This window comes from Poeciliopsis prolifica, unplaced genomic scaffold (genome assembly GCF_027474105.1).
Source record: "Poeciliopsis prolifica strain line A6 unplaced genomic scaffold, Auburn_PproV2 SCAFFOLD006, whole genome shotgun sequence".
Classification (NCBI taxonomy): domain Eukaryota; kingdom Metazoa; phylum Chordata; class Actinopteri; order Cyprinodontiformes; family Poeciliidae; genus Poeciliopsis; species Poeciliopsis prolifica.
Window position 1 is genome coordinate 518,656 of NW_026562381.1, and position 21,958 is coordinate 540,613.

The 21,958-nt window shown below is 37.0% G+C and overlaps 1 protein-coding gene across 3 annotated transcripts in view; it reads left to right on the forward strand.

The window, feature by feature from the left end:
* Positions 1-21,958, forward strand: part of LOC129360430 (ecto-NOX disulfide-thiol exchanger 2-like) — a 179,717-nt gene that overhangs the window by 151,110 nt on the left and 6,649 nt on the right. For all 3 annotated transcript variants that reach the window (XM_055030641.1, XM_055030642.1, XM_055030643.1), the window contains 6 exons: positions 2,814-2,920; positions 6,991-7,105; positions 11,081-11,268; positions 15,484-15,624; positions 19,346-19,402; positions 21,146-21,251. In XM_055030641.1, coding sequence (XP_054886616.1) covers positions 2,814-2,920; positions 6,991-7,105; positions 11,081-11,268; positions 15,484-15,624; positions 19,346-19,402; positions 21,146-21,251 — 714 coding nt within the window. The remainder of the gene's footprint in view (positions 1-2,813; positions 2,921-6,990; positions 7,106-11,080; positions 11,269-15,483; positions 15,625-19,345; positions 19,403-21,145; positions 21,252-21,958) is intronic.

The window sequence follows — 21,958 nt, forward strand, 5'->3', positions numbered from 1 at the left end:
CCAAAAGCAACGTTAAATTCTTGCTTAAAATATGAAAACACTTGATGGTTGTTGTTTTTGCTCACAGTGCCAGGAAGAGCTTTTTTTTCCTCAATAATAAAGTCTTGATTTAAACACAGTTTTTGTTTGACGATCCAGACTGTTTAAATGTAACAGTTAAAAGCAAAAACATTTTAAATCTGCAAGAGGGGATATTATTTTAAACAATATGAATAATATTTGCTATAACAAGTGAGAAAAAAATACACTTCTAATATTTTCTACGTTGAATTAAAAAGAATTTCTATTTTAGCACTTAAAAAATGCTGCCTCACCATATTTGTAGCTGCATAGGAGCTCACACTCCTGAAAGATTTTTTTTTTTTTGTGCTCAGTGTCTCTTTGCCTTCATCATCACTCTGTTCATCAAATTACAGGGTGCTGGGAAGATGCTATTGATTCCTGGGCTGTTCTGTCTCTCAGCACCCTGCAAACACACGTATTCATACAGAACCAGTTTTATTGATTCGTGTGTGTATATTTGAACCTCAGAAATGCACAGACCTCCCATCCAGTTCTCTGCCACCACTTTAAACAGAGCTATAAGCTGATAGGAGGAAGAGTCAATACTATGCTGCAAATCATCGCACAGGTAGGCTCTGCAGTGACCCTAGTTGATGTTTCTCTCTCATTCAGTTCTATCCCAAACAACTCTTCTAGCTGAGTCAAAGCTTAATTCTCTACACTATCTGTAGAGCTGCAGCTTGTCTGATGTGCTCTTACCCTTTTGTAAAAAAGAAAAGGGTCCTCTGCAGAGGGATATGTAATCAGGAAGACTGTAATGCGGCAGTAAGAAGGCGTCCTTGGGTAAGGTTCTTAAGAGACCTGTTCTGCAGAGGAGCTGCACTGTGGTCAATGCTGGCAGAAGAACAGTGGGTTATTTTTGGCCACCGGCAGTCTCTGAGCAAATCTAATAACAAACTCACAGTGAAAAGGTTCAGGCGTATCCTCATAGCTTATGCTATGAAGGATCTAAAGGCAGTTTGCCAGAATTTGATACACTCTTATATGGACTCGGTGTCCTGTAATAAAACAACTGGCAGCAGTTTTTGTAAGCTTTGTTCTTATGTGTACCTGTCATGCTGGCATGTTTGCAGTAATTAATTCATTTAATATTGCATACCTTTTTTTGTTTGTCAGGAAGTTCCTATTTAGCAGTTTCACAGTTATTTTTCCCACAAAATAAAACATTCTGGCCGTGGTGACCCTATATTCCTCAGGAAACAGTACTTGGCACTGATCCCATTCCACACTGTGTAGATCATAAGACCATCTGTCTGTGAGACTCATCGTTTTGGCATCACCTGTGGGTTTTTGCTTTTTTTTAATGTATAATTGCTGAAACATTTCAGTTTTACAGTTGAGAAGCAAATGTAGCGCAAACATAATAAAAGTTAACAGTTGGGATGTGAAATACTGTGCAGAAATTTCAAACTACCACCTAATTTCTTTATTTTTTGCTTCTGGAGAGCCCATCTAGTATTATTATTATCTTTTAAATTGTAAATAGTTGTCCAGATTTTTCCGATTACATTTTATTACATTTAAAATGGAGAATAATCATAAAACTGATTTAATTTCAGTGCATTATGTTGTAAAGATTTTTATTACACCACTTTTCCATTTAGTCTGGTTCTGGCCCACATTCAAAGTCTAACATTGGCTTCTCAGTGACATCCCTTCAGTGCATTTTTACTCCGACTTTATAACTATTGAGATTCATTGGATTCACATTTTTACACAGTTATTTTAGCAGCAGTCTTTTCAAGCAGACCTCTGTACTTTGACTGGTGTCATATGAGAGAGGAAAAGGAAAATAATCAATTCAGTTTGTTTATTTAGTGCCAATTCACAAATTCACATGCGTGTTAAAGTCCCCTTGCAAACCAAACTGATGCAATTTATCTCCAGAAATATTGAGTCATTTCAGTTCTACTTACAAAACAATGCAATGAAGTTTAGTGTATTACGTTGTCTTTCAGGAAGTGATTCTTTGCAACAGACCTTTCTCTCATAATCTCAGTTTATGTTGTGTATTGCTAACACTGTTGCTGATTTTGCCTGACTGACTTCAGTCAAAAAGCACATTTCCTTTAGAATTGGTAACCAAAACCAACGCAGAAGTCAAACTTTATTCAACTTTTATGAAACTGCCAAGTAAATTATCTCTTGAGACTTTATCTGGAAAAAAAATCATTTGGGGAAGCTAAGTGCGGCGATGTTTTCAAAGTCTGCAAAAACACTATATATATTGTCAAAAAGCAGTCCTAAGACATGAATGGTTGGTATGAAATGACGCATGGTCTACTAGAAACATCAGGCAGCATCTTTTTCTATCCAAAGTATTTGTGTAAAAATAGAAAACACACATTTATAAAACATCCCTTCAGTTTAGCAGCCTTTTTTATGTCCAAATGATTTATAAGTCATGCTCTAACAAAGCAAATGTGAAAAAAATCCTCTGAAAATGGTCAGATAGTTGACTAAAAATGAGCTAAAAGGCAGCTGAAAACCAAAGACTAAGAAAATCTGAAACAATTTCACATTAATTTGTGTGATTACTCAAATTTGTCAAATGTGACTTGGAACAGGCCTTCATAAGGCGATGCTATGGCATCAGTCGGTATGTATAACACACACAAACATGCTCACACAGAGTACTGATGCCTAGTTGACTCCACTTTCTCACTCCTCTGCTCCCTCCCAACTGCCCTCTGTCTTTCTCTGTCTCTGTCTCTGGGTGGTCTCTGCTCCTTCCCTGCATCCCGCCACAGTTGAACAGATTGTGTCTGTATTCCAAGCTGCTTCCAAACAAAAGGCATGGGACCATTTCTCCAAAGCTCAGCGCAAGAACTTGGACATGTGGCGCAAACAAGTCGAGGTTGGTACACTTTGGTTTCATTCTGTTGTGCGTGTAAAACGTGTAAAAGTAGACGTTCTGCTTTTCTGTTTCATGCTTCATTGACAACTTTATTATGTTTTAACTAGTCCCACGTTATGGCATGGAAAAGGAAATCTTTATTAACATGTTTTAAGAAGAAATACAGAAAAACTGTGATATAGTAAGTACTTTTAACCAAGTAAGGCAGCAGAACAGGTGTCTGCTCACTGCAGAGGTCCAGACATCTCCCCCCATCCTCTTCCTCTCTTCTCACCTCTCTCCACCTCCACTCTGAAGGAATACAAGCTGCTGGGTGAGTTTGTTTCTATCTCTGATAGCATCCTGCACGCAGGTAAATATATAGAAGCTCTTTTCCCTGTACCAGAGGATGCCAGGATTACAGGAAAATGTCAGGAAAAGCATCTTGAGAACTGAAAGTGTGTTGAATTTTCTTATTCAAGCAGCATTTTCTTTGTAATTTGCTGTGTGCTTGCCATATTCTTACTCTCCCAAATAGAACATTAATTGGCATGATGAGGGTTTGTATGTAATGGAGGGTCTGGAGTGTGTTGCAGCCCGGGGTCTAATGGACCATTTATGATCATATTTCAATTGGTAAGTTTCTTTGAACTTCAGCACAACAAACAGATTCAAGCTGTAATTTAGGGGCACATTAAGTCGTGCACGCAGAATAATAACAGAATCTGACATGGCAGAAGCAGCAATCATCCTGCACTAAAACCTCTCTTTATAAGGTAGGTGATGAAAAGCAGAACCGTTGATGTAATTCTCAGAAGTATCAAAACAGTCGACCTGAAATTTTATCTTCCATCTGTTGCTGAATGGTAGAAGCTTGTGTGAAAGTCGGTTTGCACACATGGTGGGAGGATGAGTGATGAATGTTGAGTATGTCTTCTATACTCTTTATGTTCAATTTTAGATCAACACAAAGTAGCTTATGTTTGCTTTGTAGAATGAAAATACATGTTATTTTCTTCAATTTATTACAAATGACATTTTTAGTTGATCGTTTGGACCATTCTTCTTTGAGCTAAACCTCAGACAAATTGTATGCAAAATGACAATGACTAGGTCTGGACTTTGACTGGGCCATTATAACATAAATAGCAGCTTTAGATGTACGTTTAGGGCCATTTTCCTTCTGTATGGCAAACATCTACAACAGTCTCAAGTCTTTTGTCGCTTTTAATAGGTTTTCTTTCAGGATTATATTATAAAATGTTGCCACTTTTACTGTACTATTCTGAAAAAATAAAGAATACGTTTTTGTATATGTAATTGTGGCCTGTCTGAAGACTGACAATCTTTAGGAAAATGGCAATAACTTGCTTTGAAAGAGACTGAATTAAAAACAGACAAGCAGTAGCAATATAAACACTACACTAAGGGAATGTGTTACCAACTGCATTTGGAAAGAAATATGAGTAAGCCACTAAATCTAAAATGTACACCACACTTTCAATATGTTTATCTATAGAATAAAAAACTAATTAAAAAAAGCAGGATTTTTGTGTTCTATCACATCAAATCTCTGTAAAGTACAAAGAAGTTTTCAGTCATAACATAAAAAAGTGTGAATACTTTTGCCAGGTTCTGTGTGCTGATATTTATTTGCCCTCCTGCTGTATTTTGGTTTGCACCATCTTATTACAAGCCTTCTATATCTAGGTCTCACCAGAGCTCGAATTTCCTCAGCAGCTACTTTACTTCTGCTCTCTGTCATTTATTTCTGAGCACTCAGCCTCCTCACAACTGAAAGCCAGTGGTTAAATATGAGGAAGTAATACAGGAAGAGCTGCAAGATGCAACCATACATTCGTGTGAAGGTCAGAAAACCGTAGCAATTGGTTTAAGGTGTGAAAAAGCTACACGTGGCCTCACATGCGTGTTAAATCACAACAAATTACTCCTTAACTTGCAAAATATGGCCTGATGCAACCCTGTGTCCACAGTAAATCAGACTTGGAGGCTCCAATACTGGAAGCCTTTGGTCAGAGCGAAGGCATGCCACGACAGGAAGTGTGTTACTTCATTCAGATTCTGTGGCAGGGAGGAAGAAAAGGCAGCAGAGTTAAATCGATTCAGCTCTGCTCCTCAGTCAGACAACAGCTGCGGCCTCCTGTCAGCGGGCTTCATGCCCACCAGTAGGTTGTTTTCGTCATGTGCTGGTGTGTGTGGAGTTACCTGTGTGACTTCTTCCAGGAGCTTTGGTTGGTGACGTCAGCTGACAGATGGTTGAGATGCTCTCTGCTACCTTTAGCAAAAACTATGATAGTTTTGTTTCAATTTCATTTCTCACAGATTTAACTTGAGGCTTTTCAACATCTGATTTTTTGTTCTTTTTCTTTTTGGGAATTATAGCAGAGCGCTGCATAAAAATCTGCAATGGCAGGACAGTTTGCGTAAACACAACTGTTTAAAAATAATCTTTTTTTGAGTCATTTTGTGGAAAAACTAGTTAATTTCTAGGATGAAAACAAGTCAGTTTTCACCATTTTAAAGAGCTTTCAGAAGTAGCTACTGGTTACTTGCACAATTTTCACTGCTGATGAATCGCAGAGGATTTTTTTTATCACCATCATCTAAAATAACTTTATTTGATCAGCTTGTTCTTGTTACATTTCAACAAAAATGCTTTGTTAAATCTTTGTAGCTTTAGTTTTGATGGCTGCTCTGAATAAATTACTTTGTCTCTTGACTTGTTCTTTTTTTCACAGCAGTGTGGTTTCAATCAGTTTAAGTAGGAGACTCTCTTATCCGTATCAAACTTTTGCGATTTCTGTCACAATGCAGTCACAGGCTTTAATGTATTTTATTCAGATTGTATTTAATTGATCAACACAAAATGGTGCATAATAGTGCTGGAGGAATAGGAATATGTGTTATTGTTATTGTTATTTACTAATTAAAATCTATAAAGTGTTCCATATTAATCCACTTTTATTGTTCAATATGCCCAAAATAAAATCCAGCTGCCCTCAGAAGATTTCTATTTACTTAATTAAGTGAATCTATGCACAATTTCATCTCAGTACAAATCCAGATGTTTTGCGAAGGCCTCAGATGTTTGTTAGAGAACATTAGTGAACAGACGTCATAATGAGCCAAGTAACACAGCAGACTGGTTGTAGAGATGTTTAAAACTGAGTTTTAGCTTTTGAAGCCTAAACTTTGAACATCTCGCAGAGCTCTGTTCAATCCACCATCTGAAAGGTTTTCACAGCAAACTTCCTTATTTAATAGGGCAGGCATTAAAATTGGGCAGCTCTAACTCTGCAGAAACTTCAGAGATCTACAGATTGTCTTTATGCAAAAGTGGCAAGAAGAAGCTCTAAGAGGTTATGTTTAAAGTTTGCCACAAACCAAGCAGGGGACACAACACACTTATCAAAGAATGTGCTCTAAACATATGCAAAAACTTGTTTGACAGAAAAATAAACACTTTGCATCACCCTGAAGGCGTCATCACTGTTGTGTATTGTGGTGGTGGCAGCAGGATGCTTTGGAGATGCTTTGAGCAAAGTTATGCTGAGGGAAACCCAGTTTGATGCTTTAAAAGACTTAAAACTAAAGACCGATCACCTAAATCCAAACTCTATTTATGCAAAAGACAAAATTTGTCTCAATGAAATATTTTTACAGCCGGTTAAATAGAAATGCATGCCACACATTTTGATCTTAAATGTAAAAATGTTTTAAATCCATGTATCATTTTCCGCCCCCTTCCCGAAAACGTATTCCTAAAAGAGTATATTGAACTTTCAGGCTCCAGCTGGTCATAAAGTTTAAACCTATATTGTCTCATTTGCAGTCTGAGCTGTAAAAAGAGAAGGAGCTCCTTAGTTTTGAAGCGTTTCATCTCCATTCAACTTCATCCTCCTTCATCCTACTCTGATGCGTTAAAGTGTTCCTCATAACTTATGCTTCACATTAACTATAGAAGAGGACTCTTTCCTGATGATTGCACCCGGTCAAGTTCAGCACCTCCTTAAAAATCCTCATGAGTCTTGGCAGTTCTCACCCACCGCTCCTTTCGCTGTGTTTCACAGGAGATCAGAAACATGCACAACGAGCAGCTGATGGGCATCAGGCGAGAAGAGGAGATGGAAATGTCTGATGATGATATGGAGGACGTCCCTGACAGCAAAGACTCTGAGGACTCAGGTATGCATATGCATGCGCGTTTCTGCAGCTCAGCACTGTTGTCATCTTGACAGGAAAGCTACCGATCGAGATCTCCTGAGGATGAACGCATTGATTGTTAAATAACTGAGGGAGACGGTTGTGTTTGACTGGAATGACAGTGATCATCCTCTAAACATCTGACAGCCTTCCTACAGCTCCACACGAATGAAGAAACAGGTGCAAAGTACATCACGCCTCACTCCAGCAGAAATATACACAGCGATATTTCAGATTATAAGGGAGATAATAATCCAGGTTTTTTCAACCTCAGAGGAGTCTATTTGTGTGTGCTGAAGCAACTAAAGCTAATGGTGTTGCTTATCTCTCAAGCCCCATAACAATAACCTGACAGTAGTCACCAGGGCAGCATGGAGAAACCACTCACCGCCACGTGTAAACTCAGTCAGCTGTTCCTTCTGTTCTCCTTCATATACTCTTCATCCCTGTTCATCATTCGGATCTCTGCCATTTGCCAATATGACAGCATCTCTAATTACCATGCAAATAAATGTAAACGCTGCAGTCGGCTCATTTGCAACCTTTCTATTTAGCTATCAGCGATTAGTGCTGCTGTCAAAGTCTTGTCATTTCGCTCGATTCCTCAGGATCGGTGGAGGTGACTGGTGTTAATGTGACACGTTCCGATATTTGTGTTAACAGGTTGAAGTGTTAAGCCCCTTTTTTCCTCTCTAACCTTTAAAAATGAATGTTTACACGTCAACAAGCCCTGCTGGAAACACCGGTGTTATGACTGCAGCCTCTTCAAAGCGAATCGAAGCTTTGCGTCTGAGCCATGTGCGGAATAGAAAGACGGACCGCCGGTTATTGTTGGCGGATGTGCGCCCGGAGGCGTGTGCATGCATTCTTGCGGGTCGATAGCACTGCTGGTTATGTAACCGAATCTGGCCACGCGGTTGACATCTCCTCTCGCCAAGCTGATGAGGCTCTCAGATCAATACCCTTTTCACCTCAAACCTTCATTTTGCTGGAAGAGAAGCACACACAAGCTCCATCTCAACACACACACTCGCCCAGCAAGAGTTCATTAACACCGCCAATGGTCCTTGATGATAGACTGCTGGCAGCTCTCATGAACACCGGCACAAACCCTAATAAGATACCCTTTTATATACACACACAGCGATAGAATGAGGATTATCTCCTGTTCAGACCGTGAATTAGCTTTTTTTCTCTTTTTTTAAAGCTTCTTTTTTAAAGAAGGAGAGCGAGCTGATAGTGCTGGACGTCTCTGGTGCCGGGCAGGTCTCATAATAATGATGCCTCCCTCTGTCTGCCTCGTCTGCTCTACAGGTCAGGTCAAATATCCAACAGAGAGTTATTGGACAGAACATTCTGGGATTATTGCACTTTCCAGTCATTGTCAACACGCTCCTGGTGTTTGATTTATCAGATACGGCGTGAATCCAGACTCCACTAAAGACTTCTAATGAGGGAACTTGTACTGGGAGATTAGGAACACAGATATTTTGCATGCAAATGTCACTTTTTGAGATAACAAGGTTTATTTTCTTCAAAGAACAATCCAGTCTGCAACTGCAGACCAAGAGTGCTTCTGCTTTGCAGCTTTAGGACGCCTCCCTGCTATAACACACCTGAATAAAATCAATAATTAATTAATCAATTGATCTATTTTTCTTATTATATTGGGAACTATGCCTTTTTCAAATAGTCTTCCACAGATGTCAGTCCTGTAAAAGTTTTAATTTATTTAAAATCTAAATATAAGTATAAAATTGTGTTGTTTTCTTTAAATGGCAGCAAATTTTCTATTATAAATTACGCAAATGAAAGATGTCTTTTTCAGTTCTTCATTTTATTTAGCTGGACTGAGGGCAAAAGGAGACTTTGGAACGTTGAGATTGTGGACATTAATAAATTAAATGCATTTTGACATATGTGAAGCACATTTCTTATCTATTGTGCTTGTTTGCTTAATCAGACGTTTGAGTGGCATTAGAAGTTTAAATGAATTTCAACTTTATGAAAACCTTTAACAGCTTTTATTGAAAGTGAACAGCTGCTGCATGTGAGCTTCTATATTTTATATACAGAAAAAGGTCATCAGTATTTTCCTGCCAATGAAGAATCCATATGTCTACTGTCCAGTGTTTCTCACATTAAAATGCATCTCATGTAAGCATGAGGAATAGAAAGTCAAGTTTCATTGCTTTGACAGAAATTTGAGCTTTTGAGCTTTGAGTCAGTACTTGTTAAAGGATAAATTAATGCTAAGCTGCTGTTTAGAACTCAAGAATCGTTTGTTTTCACCCAATAATCCTCTCATGATCATGATTTCTTGAGTGCGCCAATATTCCGACTGAACAAGAGCCCAAATTCTCAGGATAATGGAAATAGACCAACTCTGGTGTGTTGACGTGAAAATCATGCAAGGTAGCAAATGAAAGAAATCACGTATACAACATTAATTGCAGATATAGCTGTCCTTGGCTTGTGTACAAACTTCATCAGGATTTTATTTGACAGATGTTTTGTCTCAGAGAAATAAGTCACTTACCTGAAAACTGAAACAAGCATGTGAGTTTATTTTTGTCTTAATTGATCCATGGATAAAGAATTCATGTTCTTTTTTTTTTTTTACGTATTTTATGATACAAAATACCAGTTGTGGTGTGAGGCAGAGTTTATATGTTGAATCTTTCATTTGCATGTTTTGTTCATGTGCTGTTGAAACTGGAGGAATACATACACTGGATAAAAAAATAATAATTCTCACCATCTGAAGTTAAATTTCCTGCTTTAGGTAAGTTAGAATTATCTAAATTATTTATATTTGATGAATATCACAATAACAAGAGCACGAAAAAATCCGTGGCATATTTATACACCTTTACCTTAATACTTTACCTCAGTATTTTGTAGCAACGCCTTTAAACTTTATGATGTGGGTCAAATCTTCTGGGTTTACTTTTACAGGCTTCTCAGTAGTTTGCTTGTGTTTAAAAGTGCACCAGTTCTTCCTGCAGCACAACACACTCACAAAATGATGCTGCCACCCCCATACTTCACATTTAGGATGGTACAAGCATCTCAGCTCTTCCTCCAAATGTAACAATGGTCAATATGATCAAACACTTCCACTTCGGTTTCATTAAACCACACTCCAAAAAAGAAGCTCTTTGTCTTCAATGTTTTACTGGACTAATGGATTACTCATTTAGCCCATGCCACTATGTGTCTTCTTTATTCAGTATATAGAAAATTCTGGTTTCAACTGTATGTTTTAGTTCAGTTAACGACAGGAACATTTAACATTTGAAAACATGACTTTTGACACAATGAAAGTCATGATCTTGGTTTAAAATGTCAAATGTTTGATCTAGATTCAGATAAAATTGTTTTTTTCCCGCCATAAGGTTCACATGCTAGAATGTTTGTTGCAAGTTCTTTTTTTTTGACATGCTTATTTGTCAGTCTTTTGTCATTTTAATTCAGTTGGGAAAATGTCCGTCTGATCCCAATGAAAGGTGCGTTGTAGCAGTAACTTACACTGTGTCGTCTTTAGGGACGACACAAAAGAATTAAGTGGAAAAACGCTGTTAGAAGTTTTCTGGTTCCTCAGTGAAACCGGTTTTATAAATAAACACAAGATCTTTTTCTGACTCTGTCTGCACTTTGGGAATAAGCTGAGAGGCTTTTATTAGCAAGCATCTATCAAATAGATTTGCTGTTATTCTGTCTTTCAGGACATACTGTCATAAAATATTGTCTCACCTTCTATACCTGCAAACACCCAAGAGAATAAAGGAATTTACTGTGAATGTTACTATCCAAGTTTCAGGTTTTTAGTTTTTATTTATAGTGCAAAGTCTAAAAACCATTAAAAGTTGTTTATCTACACTGTAACCAAATTGATTAGTCCCATAACACTCAGCACGTTTGGAAAATATGTGTTGTGTGTCTTTCTGTCTCTAGGTGTTTCCCAAGTAGAAGCCTTAAAGGAGGAGAACGACTCGCTACGCTGCCAGCTGGACGCCTACAGGAACGAAGTGGAGCTGCTCAAACAGGAGCAGGGAAAGAACCAGCCAGTCCGCAGCGAGGAGGACAGCACTCATTCACAGCAGCTCAGCTTCCTGCAGCAGGCTCTGCAAGGCATGCAAAAGGTAATCCTTCATAAACTAACCATCCTGGTGTCCAACAATGATTTAAACCCACTTTTAAATTACCACTTTATGACCAAGGACTTTGTTGTTGCTTGTTTTTTTTTTCTGATTGAAGACAATTTGATGAGTGTTAGGTGGGTGCTGCTATTTTAAAAGGCTTACATAGACATCCATAGTGAAAACCTTGCAAATATTCAGTGTCAATCGGTCAATTTTTGATTCTTTTCCTTTTTTAAAAATGTTTTGAATCTCGTCTTTTAAGCGCTGTACCACATTCTAATGAAGAGCTTCTTCATTCTTTCATTTTTCAAATTACAGCCCCATTTAAGCCGTTATTATAACCTTTGAAAAATCCATTAAATACAAAAGGATTCAATGCTGAAGGTTTTTCCTGCTGTCTTCCCTAATGTTTAGAAATCGAACAACCTGTAAGAAAAAAGCACATCACTAGATTAGACAGGCAGGGGAAACGGGAAGCAAAATAATTACAGGAGGCATTCAGCAGATCCATAGATGGAGTGAAAATGTAAACGAGATGAATTTGATGTGTGCAGATTACCGGAAAATCGATGCCTTGCAAAAATATTCATTCCTCACATTTCTGTATATTTTATGAGAATATAATTTGAAAGACCCACAGAGGATTGCATAACTTTGAAGTCTTTGTAATAGGATTTTAATTCCTACAAATACAATTTTGAAATGACTGTATTGTTTTTCATCCACCTACCTAATTCCGAATTGATACATTTGACATATCCCTCTCTGTATTCTCATTAAGACATTTTATTAACTTTTGCAAAATATCTCATACCAATATAATGAAACTGCCACCATGTTCACTGTTAGAATGATGGATTACTAATTTAACGAACCATAAAAACAAGTTCTCCAACCTGAGTTGTGGATCTCTGTACTCCTCCGGAGTTATTATTCACAAAAAAAGTTGTTTATCAATAATCAAGGCCTGAAATCTGGGTGTAAACCAAACCCAAACCTGAACCTTGACAGTTACAAAGTCGGCCTTCTACCACCTAGAGAGCTTTTCTAGGAGTAAAGACTCATATCTCAGTAAGATCTAGAGAAATTCCCTCGTGTTTATCTTTAGTTGCATTGATTACTGCTACAAGATCTTGACATTGCTGCCAAGAAAGTCAACCAGACACAATGCTGCTGCGCACATTCTGACTAAAACCATGAAGTTGAAGATCATCACACCAGTTTTAACGTCCCTACCTGGGCTTCCTGTAGATCAGGGAGCAGACTTTAAAATACTGTTGTTAGTTTATAAATCACTGAATGGCTTAGCACCACAATACATTAAAGATCTGCTGTTGTTGTATCAACTTTCCACTTTTCTCAGGTCTTCTAGTTCTTATTCTGCATCCCCAGAACCAGCGCCAAACATGGAGAAGCAGCATTTAGTTTATATGTGGAACATTTATTCATTTTAGTCTGTATGCCAACCTTTCTTTTATTTTTCCACTGCAATGTTTCTTGCTTGTTTTATTTTTTTCATCATGTAAGGCTCTTTGAATTGCCCCTTTGCTGCCATGAGCGCTACCAATAAATTTAGATTGCATTGCTTTTTAAATTCCACTTTTTTATTAGATTTTTAAAACCATTGGATTATTTGTTTGTGTAGGTCTACATAAAATGTTGGGGTTTTTTTTATGTAGACCTACAGTGGAGCAGCTGTCAGCAACATTGCCTTGCAACAAGAAAGTCCTGAGCTGATTCCCATTCATGACTTTACATGTTCTCTCTGTTTATGCAGCTTCTCACTGATAACAACTAATAACAATAGGGAATATTTTATCTAACATTTTGGAAAAACTGCAGATATTTCTCATTCATTTGCTTTTTCAAATTTATTCTTTAAAACAACATATACCGTCTTGTCACCATTTCATAGATGCTCTAAAAAGTTCAGAAGTAATTTTATAATTTGAACTTTGGCATCTGAAAAGAAACTGAAAGCCTCTCCAGTTCACATAATGAAGCCACCAGTTCTACTTCTGTATCTTATAGAATAATAAGCATTACTTTTCCTACAGAACAGGTTTCTGTTACATTTAGATTTGATAAAAGTAAAGTGGCACTAAATCGACTGTAGTGTTTATCAGATGTCCTCTCTCAGCTGTCTTTCTTTAGTAATGGAACTTATGATCGACTGGCGTTTAGAAGAAGAGAATCCATTAAGGCAGCACAGTTCCTTTCTGCTTCCAGAGTAATTACCTTTCCAACATGCATCTCTCTCTCTCTCTCTCTCCTTGTGTATTTATGAAGAAAAGGAGGCGAGCGGATTAAATGAGCTCGAATGCACTGAAATTGGATACCTCGACCTGGCCGGGTCCACCAGGTGTTTCGCCGCAGTCTCCTGGATTTGCAATAAAACTTTATCAGCACCTATTGACAGCTTGTTACCCTCTCTCATCAGCCGTGGTGTATCTGGCAGTATAAGCACTCGGTTTCTGATTGTACAAACAGTATTATCACCACAGGAGACTGATCGTTTCATCTGTGCTCAACAGATAACTTTGGAGGCTGTTGTCTCTTAAAACTTTCTTAAATCCCGTTCTCATATTTCATCCTAAAGCACGTCCTAATTTTCTTAATCTTTGTCCAAAATAAATGTGAAGGTTTTGAAGATTTGGCAATATTTTAGATATGCAATGTCCTTCACATGTAATTTAGACAAATTGGCCTTTATTTCAAAGGCATCTGTTTAGAGAAAAAAAGTCCCAAGTTAGGAATTTTTGAATTCATTTTTTAAGAAGTCACGTAATTATTATTACCCATATCAATCTCTTCAAAATAAATTTAGCTTGAAGATTTTTTATTTGGACTTTCACTTTTTTAATTGAGCAGTGTGTCCTGGAACTTTTAATTAGCAGTCCAGACTCTTTATTTTCTCCTGGAAAAAATATGTCATCCAGGGCTCCTACTCAAATTAGTGGAAAGCAAAAAAGTTTTCTTTAATTATTTTTCATGTCTGGAAAGGTTTAGAAAAATGTCTCAATTTTAAGCCTCTTTTTTTCCTCTTCCATTTTCTGAACTACAAAACTCTGAGAATGCAGAACTGATTGTAGTCCAAATTGACAGGTTTTATCTTTCATTTGCAACAACACGCCTTGATTCGAGTGCTTTATTAATCATCACTATTTTGTTTTGAACTTGCTGACTGCATGTGGATTTATTTAAAAATGAAGTTTGAGTAAATTTACTACCGTTTGGTTTCTAGACCTGTAGTTTTTAACCTGAATCTAGCACTAAAACTGTTATTCTTTGGATGTACTACAAAGCAAATTTGGATATTTCTGTTCAAAATTTTGCTTTTTTTTAATTTGACCAGTGTAAGACTAATAGATCTAGAAATTTGACTTATCTTGTTTAGTCAAAATACAACAAAACCAGTAGAAGAAAAAACAAAAAGATAAAAAGCAGAAGTGAACGCAATTTTAATTAAGGAGATGGAAATAAAAAAATGCTGAGTATATTGGAAAAACGAAAAGAATTTAAAAATGTAAAATAATGAAGGGAAATGTGATCCTGGAAAAATATTCTGAAATGACAACTGTGTAGGAAACCTGAATATAATGTATATAATTTAAATAATTTCAAACTAATGGTCATTTCATTGTCCCAATACAAAGTGAGGTGAATGGTAATGGAGGTGGAATGAAACCTCTAATGTTCCCAGTTAGAAACCAGACAACCATTAAACATGTCATCTGGTTGTTATGAAGTGAAACTTTTTCTTTCCGACTGTCACAAACATTTATGGTGAATTTGATTAAGATTGTGACATTAACAAAAACTCAGTGGGTTTGGAAATAATGAAACAAAATACGTGCAAAATACGTGCTTCCTTCCTGTGAGTTCTGTAGGGTTGAACAATAGTTTATTTAGGAATCAAGAGCCAACAAATCCAACATTAAATCCAGACCTGAAAGGCACAAAAGAGTCATTTCAAATATCTCCAGAACCAGAAACAAATTAAGGTCTCACATTACCTCGAGGAGCAGAGAGGTCATTCATTATTTAATTTATTGCATTTTAAGATTGATGTAATACATTTTTACCCATGCAAAGTTTCCCTGATAAACAATAATATGTAAAATGTGATGATTTAATTTTTTCATTCCACATCCTGGTGTTTTTACGGCTGGTCAGTTCTCAGCAACATTAGTGTCTTAATGTCTGTTTTCACAGCAACTGTTAAAAATGAGGGACGAACTGAAGCAGCGGGAGGCGGAGCTGGAAAAGAGTCTGGAGGACAAACAGCAGCTGAAGTTTGAAGTCCAGAATCTGAAGGAAGGCCTCCAGAAGTTGCAGAGCACACACACAATGCAGGTCAGTGTGACAGATGACATCCCTCACTCTGCTGGCTTTCACCTGAGCCGACATGGAGCGTTTACTTAGCGGGCTTCACAGCAGGACTCGTCTGTGGGTTGCTACTGTCTTTGTTCTTTGCAGTCTGCGATTTCATGAGAGAGAGGTTAGCTGAGGACATCCAGGATTATGCAAATCCTGATAGAAAGTAAAGGAATAAATCACTAGTGAATCAAAGTGATGATACTTACTTTAACCATTTTTCTAAGCTTCTAAGAAATCTGCAAATACATTCTGTGCATATTTCTGTCTCTGAAACTGAAGGAAAGCGCTGACAACAGTGTCATTGATTATCAGGCTTCATTGAGTGTTCATTTTTACCTTAATTCATACTTGTATCTTTTTTTCATGTAAATTGCATTCAGCTCAAATTTATTATTCAATCTTTCTAAATTAAAGTGTCTCATTCTTTATAAGACGCCTCAGTTTAACTGTTCTTACTTCATACCGATAAAAAGCCCAATTAACACACACTAAACACGAACCTGTTCTGTGATTGCCTACTTTCACATATTTGCATATAATATTTTTCTCTTTATGTTAACATATTAATCAGTCTTTAAATAGCCAAAACAGTGGGTTTTGGATTACAAATTAATTGTTGAATTGCTAGAATCCTATTCTAGTCACTCTAGAAGAGGATCTATCTGATGATCTGTCATGTGGTGAAGCTTTATCACTTTGGGTACAAACACAGAGATTTGTTTTTAAGCATCCAAAACTGAGGAAAAAAAAATCCCATACTTCTTTTTAATTTGCTTCTGAGAAGCCAGACTTTTTTAAAATCTTTAAAATTCATTTGATCCAATGCACGAAAGGAACCAATTATTAAAAACAATTTATCTGAGTGGAAATGTTACATAAAATGCTGTTACTTGCAGTTGTAGAGGTATTCAGAGGCAAAAGGTGCAAACACTCACCTCAAAACCCCCTTTTTTATAATTTCAACTGATAATTTACATAATTTGTGTTACAGTATATAATTTAAAGTAATCAAAGCAATAATTAATGTTTTGCATGTCCAATTTTGTGCTTGTAAATAAGTCGCTGCTGCCTCTGAGACTGCGTGTGTGGTTCATGGTCCTCTGGGATGCACCATGCAGAGTTTTATCTCGTAAGATCTGTTCAAATTATAAACTTCCACTGACTTTGAAGTCGTTTGGACTCTACCAGAGGATTTTACAAAATAGAAGTGGTTGAAACCTGCACAGAAAAATACTGCTATGTGTGTATCTGTACTGATGACATCACAAGAGTAGTGAATTTGATTGAAACTAGGGTTGGCACATTAACAACACAATTTCAATTAGTTAATTACATAGATTTTAATGCATTGAAGATTTGAACACAATTAATATTTGGAATTGATATAATTCATACATTCGGAACTTTTTTATTCCAAATTATTTTATGTGTTTCTGGTAGGCCTGTAAAACTGACACAGAAGAATCCTTCATAATTGACAGAAATCGACAGAAAAGCCGATTCTCTTGGTCCACTGGGGGATAATTTTTGCTTCAAAAACCAAACACGATGTGTCCAAGTTGTGCTATAAGTTGTACTAAAAGGAATTCATCTGTCAGCAAAGCTATTCAAGCCTAAAGTAATATTTCAGCTTGAAGCATGTTGCAGCAATTTAAAGGGATTTTGATTTGTAAATGTTCCTTAGTTTGTCAATATATAGTTTTAAATTAAAATGGGATTAATGGCAATCAATGAATTAATTACAGAACCTGCAAATAACTCCCAACACTAGTTAAAACATGCAAAAAATACAAATAGGCCCACTCAAAAAAACATGATTACATTATGCCTCATGTGATGTCATCAAGCATCTGTGTGTTTTGCAAAAGCTTTTTATTGGAGGGTAGATCATATTGTACGGAGATAACATGACAACAAAATAATAAAACAAAACATGACCTGACCACGGTGTCAAACTATCCAAAGTGAACTTCACTTGTTTTCACAGAAGAGTCCGGTGTGCAGCTTTAAAACTGTCTCACAGTTGTAGCTGGTCTTTGCAACATCCAGAAGAGCTCACTTTAAATTAAACCAGAGCTGTTTCAGGAGCCGGAATCATTACTTACAGACACTCCTGCTTCATTATTTATTCACTGGATGTGTTGCTTATGTTAAGATGCTCATTTGCCAGCAAAACTGAGCCTAATACTAATTAATGCCTGGTTGTTTAACAACCAAACTGCAATGCTAAATACCCGGTCTTAAAAACATTTTCAAGTGTCAGGGGTCATTTTTCTCCGGTAGCCCCATCATGTTTACTAATGTTTCAGGTGTTGTCTGCTATCCCCGGTGGTCTGCTATTTGTTTGTTAATGTTCCCTCCAGCTCTGTTTAATGAGAGCAATGGCTGTCGTTATAATGAGCCTCAGTTAAATCACCTCTTAAACTGATAATACAAACTAAGGGCTCTCACAGCTCATGAGGATTCCCCTCCATGAGATCGCCGGCGGGTTTCTTTTAACCTAGAGCTGAATCAGGAACGTGTTGGCAGTCCCCTTTAGCAGAGGGACGCTTGTCAATAGCTTGTTAATCTTGATGAGTTTGATAAGAAATGTGTCCCCACGCCTGTGAGCTGAAGGGAAATATGCTAATTAAAATTCCTGCATGCTGGCAAACTTGAATCATGAAAGACAGTCTCATTACAGGCTAAAAGAGAAATCAATTTTAGGGTTTGGGTTTCACTGAAGATTAGCAGACACTGTGGGACGATTTGTCATGTTGAGGATATTTCTTTACGGCCTCAATTCTCTTTCATCGGTGCAGTGTCCCTGCTGTCCCCAAGCTGTCACCACACATTACTCCTGCGACTCGACTGCAGGTCATTGCAGAGATTAACCTTCTTATTATTACGATCAAAACAAACTTTTTCATCAGTTTTTATCACATTTTACTGCTGCTATTGACGGATTCATGTTTGATTTATTTGTTGATTTGTTCGTTGTAATTAGATGAGCACTTCATACACTTTTTGATTTAATTCTGCCGAGTTGAACGTCTCCAGTCTCACACATTGAAGGATGTCGCTTTTAAGATTTCTGCCTCTTTACTTTGAGGTAAACGTTTTAGTTCTGATTCTTTTAAAAGATTAAGGGAGAAACCTGCAGCCTTGTACTGCTAATAAAATTTACGTGGCGACTTCCACATCATAAAATCAGTTTTCTGCTCTGGAACAAATGCATATATATGTATATATGTCAGTATTTATGGATTTTTCTGTGGAACATAACTTCAAATTATTCACAGAAATCCCATCTATTCACTGATTTCTTTTTATAGAGCTTTTCTAAGACATTAGAAAGAAAATGCAGCTTTGGGAATTGAAACACCAATAGGCACTGTGCTATTGGCTGGTGTTGTTTAAAGCAGCCAATCCAGGACTTTCTATCTTAGATAACTACCGATCAGGTAATTTGATGTCGATTAATTTGGTTGGATTTCTTAGAGAGCAGCCATTCAGGAAAATCAGGACACAATCTGTTGTATGTTCATCAGATGATTCATTTGTTCCAGTTTTGACTCAGATTAGTTAAATGTCTCCATATGGGGTCCAGTAATTCAGCTTTACTTGTTTGTTTGAAATCCACAATTTTCATAGTAAACAATGCTTGATTGGACACGGCTGAACTCTTCATTGCTGTGTCGTTCCTCATGTGCTGCAGCTGGAGATGTCAAACCCGGCCGATGGAGGCAAAGACGACAGCAACAACAAGACTGTTGTAAGTGGAAAACTTAAAGCCCTTCCAACCCCATTATGATTTTTATGTTTTTCATCTTTCTCCTTATCTCCTTTTCCTTCCCTTCCTCCACTGACATAACAGATCATTGTAGCCTAAAGTGGCTTAACGTCCTGTTACTGCATTTGTCATTGAATTAATCACCCAGACTCAGCCGAGATTGGAAATAAAGCAGCTGTAAACACTAAAATGCCTTCCACATGTGTGTACGTCTACACTCCCACACACTGGTATATCCAAACGGGGTGTGATGAATAGATTAAAAACTGAAAATGGCCACCAGGCATCTCACAGCATGAGTGGAAACATTACACACAGTAATATGTTGGACAATAAAAACTCCTCTGCTTTTTCTCTGCCACCTGTCAGAGATCTGGAGCAAACTGTTTAATTATTTACCTTCTAAGTCTCTTCCCTCTGCCTCTCTCTGCTTCCTTAAAGCTCATCTCATTTTGTGACGTTATGTGCGTGGATGTGTGTGTGTGTGTTTGACAAGTATCACTTTGTTAGAAATATAGCTGATGTCTAAATTGAAATCTGAGCTTCATCCGTAACCGATTTATTGTTTCTCTGGACAGACGTGGTGAAACCTTCTGATGTTCTCATATATTTATCACAGAAATTAATGCATTAAACTTTTACAAATTTAAGCCTTTTTTTTTCAGGCTGAAATTATTAAACATCAAAAAATCAAGATGAGGGTGCCCAAGTTTGAATTTATTATGAGATTTCATAAATCAAATGTATTTGATTTATAAATGCAATCATAAATTCTCCAGATGTCTCTAGACTAAACTCAAATTTTAGCGCAACAATTCGAAAATGAATGTTTGGGACAACAACCTCAGCCCATCACCCAATAAAAGCTACCAAAACCACAGTGAAACATGGAGGTGGCAGTATCACAGTGTGGGATTATTTTATTTGGATGCTCCTGGATTTTCTTTTTGTAGTGAATGTATAGATGAATTGTTCTAAATAGATGTCAATTTTGGCCAAAATTGTGAAAATTGTTTGCTAGTAGGATAAAAAAAAATTAAGTCATGTTTAATTTCTCAGCATCAGTGTGAGTCCAGTTTTGCATCCAAGTCAGATGAAGAAAGATCCAATTAAAAATTAAAGTTTTGGGATGGCATAGCCCGAGTCCAGAAATTGGATAGAAAATCTGTGGTCCTGTAGAGGGCAGCATACAACTGACTACGTTCCAATCTCATAGATTACAAGAACCTTTACGAGTTGGAATGGACATATTTTGTCAAATGAAGTTGTGGGATGCTGTCAAAGAGGACAATATGGTAAAAGTGTCTCATTGTTTAATTTAAGGGTTAATAATCTTGTGCATGGTGGTTAGATTTTCTATTTTGCTTGAATTGTACATTATAAATGTTTGGTTATATGTGGGAAATGTTTAGAAATGATATTGGGGGACTATTGCTGTAGAACATAAACTTGGCTCTTCTGTCCCACTACTTATGTTTATTTGATTATCTCAATGTGTGGATAAGAAAAAATATATTTGACTTGTGCAACACCCTAAAAAATACTTCCTTAAATAAAACATGAAAAATTAAATGCATATGATATTCATGATGAGTGAATGTAAACTGCAGCCAGCTCTGAGTTTCCATATGATTCTGAAGCCCTAATTCTATTTTAATTTGTTTACATCAGCGACTGATGTCTGATTTATTCATTGGTTCTGTTTGTGTGTTTTCATGTTTGCAGGAAGCCACACTTTCAGCAGTGGTGTCCTGCAGTCAGGAGAAAAGAGGTCCCACAGAGAAAAACTCAACAAGTCCTATTCACTCAGAGAGGGAAGCCCTGCTAGTTGGTAAGCTGCCGCCACTTTCGCATCAATGTCTTCATTCAGGCTCAATGTTCTGTGCAAACTGAAGCTCTGTGGGGTCTTTTTCACTCTCATTATTTTACAGAGACTTGTTTAAGCAGATTCAGTTTATTTGCTCCTTCAGTTGACCAAACAAATCTCAAAATTAAGGTCACTTATTCATCCATCCTTTTTTCTCAAGGAAAAAACACTAAGACCGCTTTCAGTTCAGCTGAAACGTATTAAATTAATATGTATTGGAGCTATTATCATTGTAGGCTTTCCTATAATCGAGATTATTATCAAATAATACTTCCATGCCCAGTCGTCTGTCCTGTTGGTGAGCGAATGCTTCTCTTTGTTCCACTCAGTTTAATCATCTCTAATCGATAGAGTGTCACTCTGATGGTCATTATTTCATCATGCTTGTTTATTTACCCAAAAAATTATATCTGTTAGTTAGTAAATGTTTTGCTCTGCCCCCAAATCTATAAAGTCTGCTTTTCACAAATGTCTTTTTGAATGAGACAAGATGCAGATGAAACCAGACGTTTACAAACACTGGATAAAAAGACACTATCTGCGTTTCCAATAGAAATTTCTGCAGAACTTTGTTGTAAAGTTTGGTCTGATTTAACATCATAAAAAACAGTGAGAAAAAAAAGTCCTGCAACTAGCTAAGTATTTCATTAATGCTTTTCACCTGGATCTGT